This window comes from Suricata suricatta, chromosome 8 (genome assembly GCF_006229205.1).
Source record: "Suricata suricatta isolate VVHF042 chromosome 8, meerkat_22Aug2017_6uvM2_HiC, whole genome shotgun sequence".
NCBI lineage: Eukaryota > Metazoa > Chordata > Mammalia > Carnivora > Herpestidae > Suricata > Suricata suricatta.
This window is the reverse complement of record NC_043707.1, coordinates 1,012,501-1,017,178: the sequence shown is the minus strand read 5'-3', so window position 1 is coordinate 1,017,178 and position 4,678 is coordinate 1,012,501. Positions and strand designations below refer to the sequence as shown.

General features: G+C 62.1%; 2 protein-coding genes across 3 annotated transcripts in view; both read right to left on the bottom strand.

The window, feature by feature from the left end:
- LOC115298465 overlaps window positions 1-106 on the bottom strand; it is a 1,203-nt gene extending 1,097 nt beyond the window's left edge. The window contains exon 1 of the mRNA XM_029947258.1: window positions 63-106. Within this exon, the coding sequence (XP_029803118.1) occupies window positions 63-106 (44 nt within the window). The remainder of the gene's footprint in view (window positions 1-62) is intronic.
- The window catches only part of UBE2I (ubiquitin conjugating enzyme E2 I), a 13,144-nt gene that overhangs the window by 1,189 nt on the left and 7,277 nt on the right, over window positions 1-4,678 (bottom strand). Inside the window, exons 4-6 of one of the 2 annotated variants that reach the window (XM_029947259.1) lie at window positions 2,967-3,076; window positions 2,805-2,884; window positions 119-717 (exon numbers count right to left, since the gene is read on the bottom strand). In XM_029947259.1, the coding sequence (XP_029803119.1) occupies window positions 654-717; window positions 2,805-2,884; window positions 2,967-3,076 (254 nt within the window). In that variant the 3' untranslated portion in view covers window positions 119-653. Of the gene's footprint in view, window positions 1-118; window positions 718-2,804; window positions 2,885-2,966; window positions 3,077-4,678 lie in introns of those variants that run through there. The other variant, XM_029947261.1, reaches the window with a different exon arrangement.

Sequence of the window (4,678 nt, the reverse complement as noted above, 5' to 3'; positions counted from 1 at the left end):
TGCCACGCGGGTCCAGGCGCGGCGGAGCCGGGCAGCGAGCTGAGCGCCGCCGGTCTGCGGGCGCGTGGGGGCCCGCCCGCTGCCTCCTCACGCTCTTAATGACCATGATGCCACAGAAACCTTTATATAAACAGTTTATTTACTCTAAACAGCAACACAGACAAAACGCCATATGGACACAAAGGAAGTGATGCGGGAACGAGACGCCGGCTGACTTTGGATCTGAGGCTGAAAAGCGACACAACCCGGGGTGTGCGGGGCCGAGGCGGGGGGCGGCTGGGGGCCGGCGGGCTCTGCGCTGTGGGAGGCATGCCTGCGTCCGCGAGCAAAGGGAACTAGCTCCTCGGGGCTCATCGAAGTATAAAAGTTTATAATTTTACAGCAGTTGAAATACTGACATCAATATTAAAATAAAAGCAAGTTTTACATAACAATCAAAAATACAAAAGACGGAAGGAAGAGACCCTGTATGAAAATCCGGGCAATTCAGCGAGTCGAGGACTTGTACCAGTGGCGGAAATGGAAATGGCGCCCGCCCGCCCCTCCCCAGGTGACTAGTAACTGGACAGAGCGACGTGAGATTTGCAAAAGTGTTGTAAACAAGTTCTTGCCAAACCAACCCCTTCCTCCGCACGCTGCCGCGCGGTCGCCGCTTACGAAGGTGCGAACTTCTTGGCCTGTGCTCGGACCCGCTTCTCGTACTCCACTCGGTTTTGGCTGAGGAGGTCAAGAGAGACACACGTCAGCGGCGCAGCCCCCTGGGGGGGGCCGGGCCAGGCGGCCTCGGGGTGCAAAGTGGGCGGCGCCGGGCAGGAAGGCCTGGGGGGGGCGGGCAGCAGAAGTGTAGGCGTCTGACCGGCCACCGGCACCTCCAGGTTTGAAACCACACACCAGCTCTGGAGAGACAGGGTCCGGACTGCTGGGCGCCAGTGTGCCTCCTGGTCTCCCCACAGGGCTCTGGGGGCTGACACGACCTCCAAGGCTAGCCTGAGACCCTCCGCGGAGTCGAGTCTCTCCAAGCAGTACTCTCCACAAGAGTGCCTCAGGGCGATGCTCTGGGTCACTTGTGACCCCGGCCCTGGGGTGTGCAGGGGCTCCCACGGTGGAGGGACAAGGGGCCACCGAGAGCCGTGGAGTCAAGGCCACAGGACAAGCATCTGTTGCTGGGCCAAACCACCTGCGCTCCCTCCCCAGCCAATGGCCCAGCCCGGCTCCAAGGCCCCACAGTGAAGGCAGCTGCCTAGCGGATTCTGGAAGGAGCCAGAAGACAGGCACGTCAGCCGGCAGGCGTTCCAGTGTGCCCCGCAGAGGGGTGCAGGCGGGACGATCATGGAAGAGGGCGTGGCGCGCAGGCAGCAAGGAGCCCGCAGACTCGCGATGGCCGCCCCCGCTGCGGCGCCCGCGCCCGACAGGACCCCCGGCCCTGCTGCCCTGGCAGCGACGGACACAGGCACGGAAGGCCAGCTGCTCACAGGTGGCACCACCGCGCCCGTCACCACACGCCACAGCAAGCGTCACCCCTGCAACACCGTGCACGCCAGGGCCGGTGGCCACTCAGTCCCTGCCGTGGGAACCGCGCGTGTCCTGTCCTGTGCAGCCTCATACGGAGGCCTGCGCCCCGGGCTGCTGCAGACAGAGGTCGTGGTGACCTCGCACAGCGCCCAGCTGGGGGCGGAAGAGCAGGGGGGCGCACCTCATGAGCCACTGGCATGAAATCTACCAGGGGGACATGTGACCTCCAGCTGAGCCACAGCAGGAACACGCCCCTGGGGACACAGGCCCTGGCCCTGCCTGGGCCTAGGGGCCAGCAGCCATCTCCTGCAAGCTGGCACTGCCCGCAGATGGGCACTGGACACAGAGCGGCTAGAGAATGGCCCTGACCTTGGCTTTCACCCTCCACCATGGATTCCAGAAACATCCCCTGGAAGGAACATGCCCCGCCCAGCCTCTCCCCTGTACACTAGGCCCTCAGGTCCCAGAGCCCCCCACCTGGCATAAGCCCCACCCCCCCAGCCCAGCTGGGGAGGCTGGCTGGCCAGCCCAGGGGGCCCTGGACCCGGCAACCATGAGGCCTCTGTGCTGCCGGCCAGCCAATCCCACAGCGCCAGGTTTCACTTCATCGCCCACCCTAAGCCGCACCTGGCCTTCCCCCCTAGGCACAGGTGGTGGACACCGGCCGACTGGACTTACAGACCACCACAGTGCCACATGGGGAAGGGCTGGGACATGGATGCCTGGCATCTGGGGGGGACACCATGGCAGTGGGGTGATCAGCAAGCAGGAAGTGGTCCATGTCCAGGCCCAGGCGGGTCCGGGAAACAGGGAGGGCCGGCAGGAGGGCCGTGGCGGGAGACCTGTGCTATTGGAAATACCGCCGCCGGCACCCACACCTGGGGGTCTTTCCCTCTGCACCAGGCACACGGTCTGCCTGGCCACAGCTTACCAGGGACAAAGTGGCCAACAGAGGCCTAGGTCACCTGACTTCCACTTCCTCCCTCCCTCCTTGCCCAATAATACTGTGGCCACGCCAGCCCTTGCTCACCATTCTTGCCCACCACAGGCCCTTTGCATCTGCAGCTCCTGCTGCCTACAGGGCCTGTCCTGGTTGCTTCCTGGCCTCAGAAGCTTCCCTGGCGGCCTCACTTGGTCTCCCCGCCACAGCTGGAGTCTCACGGCCTTCCTCGAAGGCTGCCAGGAGCGGCAGGGGCTGCTCCCTGACCCATGGGCAGCCCGGACCGGACGTCCAGGGAAACGCATGCAGACCAGCGAGTGGCCACAGGGAGCAGCGGTCGACGGCTACTCACCAGTAGATCGTGTAGGCCTCTGCTTGAGCTGGGTCCTGGATATTTGGTTCATTTAGAAGTTCCTGTATTCCTAACAAGATCTGCGCGAGAGGCGAGAGAACACGGGTCAGCGGGCCGAGAGGCGACAGAAAGAGCACAGGCCTCCGCCCCTGCGCCCCGCACCTGCTTGATCGTGATGGCCGGCCTCCAGTCCTTGTCCTCCTCGAGGATGGACAGGCACACCGTGCCCGAGGGGTACACGTTCGGGTGGAACAGCGGGGGCTCGAACTTGCCTGGACCACAGGGAGGAAGGAAACATCAGGACGACGCCCGGCCCCGCCGCCACCAGCCATCTGACTGAGGACGGTGGCCAAGACTGGGGGGGTGGGGGGGGGGACATGCACCTTTCCCCAACTCGGGAGGCGAAGCCATGTGCCTGCCCGGATCCTGTCCCTGGAGCAGCGTCCTGGTCACCCCCACCCCCCGCATCCCCCCCAAGTCAGCAGAGGTGAGGACGGTCCTGGGGGGACAGCTGAGGGCATAAACTCGGAGGCCCTTCCGAACAAGTGGTCGTTTTCAGAGCAGATCATCCTGCTCCAAAGAGAGGCTCTTAGTATCCATGTTCTTTCTCTTAAAAATCAAAAGTTACTTTTCTTCCTAAAAAATGAACATGTGTAGGAAACCCTAAAACGCACAAGGACAGCAGAACTGCCATGGGCCCCCTGGGGACCGCTGACTACACCTGACTCGCTTGGGTGTCTCTGTTTATCTGGGCACCATCTGCCTTCCTCTGAATTTTATATCTTTTTTAAATTTTTAAAAAATGTTTATTCATTTTTGAGACCTAGAGAGCCTGAGCATGAGCGGAGAGGGGCAGAGAGGAGACACAGATCCTGAAGCAGCTCCAGGCTCCGAGCTGTCAGCACAGAGCCTGACAGGGGGCCCGAACCCATGAATCATGAGATCACCACCTGAGCCGAAGTCAGACGCCTAACCAGCTGAGCCACCCGGGCGCCCCCTCTCCAGATTTTGAAATGTTAACTGTACCCAGGAAGGTACGACGGGTCTCATGCAGCTTGAGGAACTCCCAAACCACACCTCCACCTCCCAGGTCTCCGGACGGCCAGCACCTTCACTCACTGCGACGCATGGGCCGCTTCCTGAGAAGCTGCTGTCCAAGTCCTCGGCCGTTTCTCTCGTGGCCCGGCTCCTGACCTGCAGGCCTGCCACACGCCTTCCGCTTGGAGCCCTGGCAACCCGCTCCTCCCCGAGCACTTTCTGCTCTTTGAATCGTGCTCCTTGCTGAGCACAAGTCCCTGATTTTACTTTCATCTGAGTGGTCAATCTCTTTTCTTACCTAGGAAAGCACAGCCATGGTGGGCGCGGCATCACCCAAGCCCCTGACCCCGACTTCTGCTCGCTGCTGGCGTCCCCCGCCAGGAGAAGTCCCTGCCGAGACCCTCCGCGTCACAGGGCCCGCGGCTGACCACCTGTGCTGCTCCGCTCCCCAAACCGTGCTGGGAGTCCTTGCAGGCCCTTCCGCCGGCTGCTGCAGACTGGCCCTCACTGTCCACCTGTTCTTCTTCTTTCGTGGGTTTTTCTTAAAGTTTGAGAGTGTGAGGTAGCACCTGGGTGGCTCAGTTGGTTAAGTGGCCGACGTCAGCTCAGGTCATGATCTCACAGTTCATGGGTTCGAGCCCCGCGTCAGGCTCTGTGGTGACTGTGCTGACAGCTCAGAGCCTGGAGCTGCTTCAGATTCTGTGTCTCTGTCTCTCTCTGCCCCTTCCCTGCTCATGCTGTCTCCCTCCCTCCCTCTCTCTCAAGAGTCAGAAGCTCGACCAACTGGGCTCTGGGGGCACATGCGCCCATTCTTTGGCTCGGGCGGGGGGGGGGGG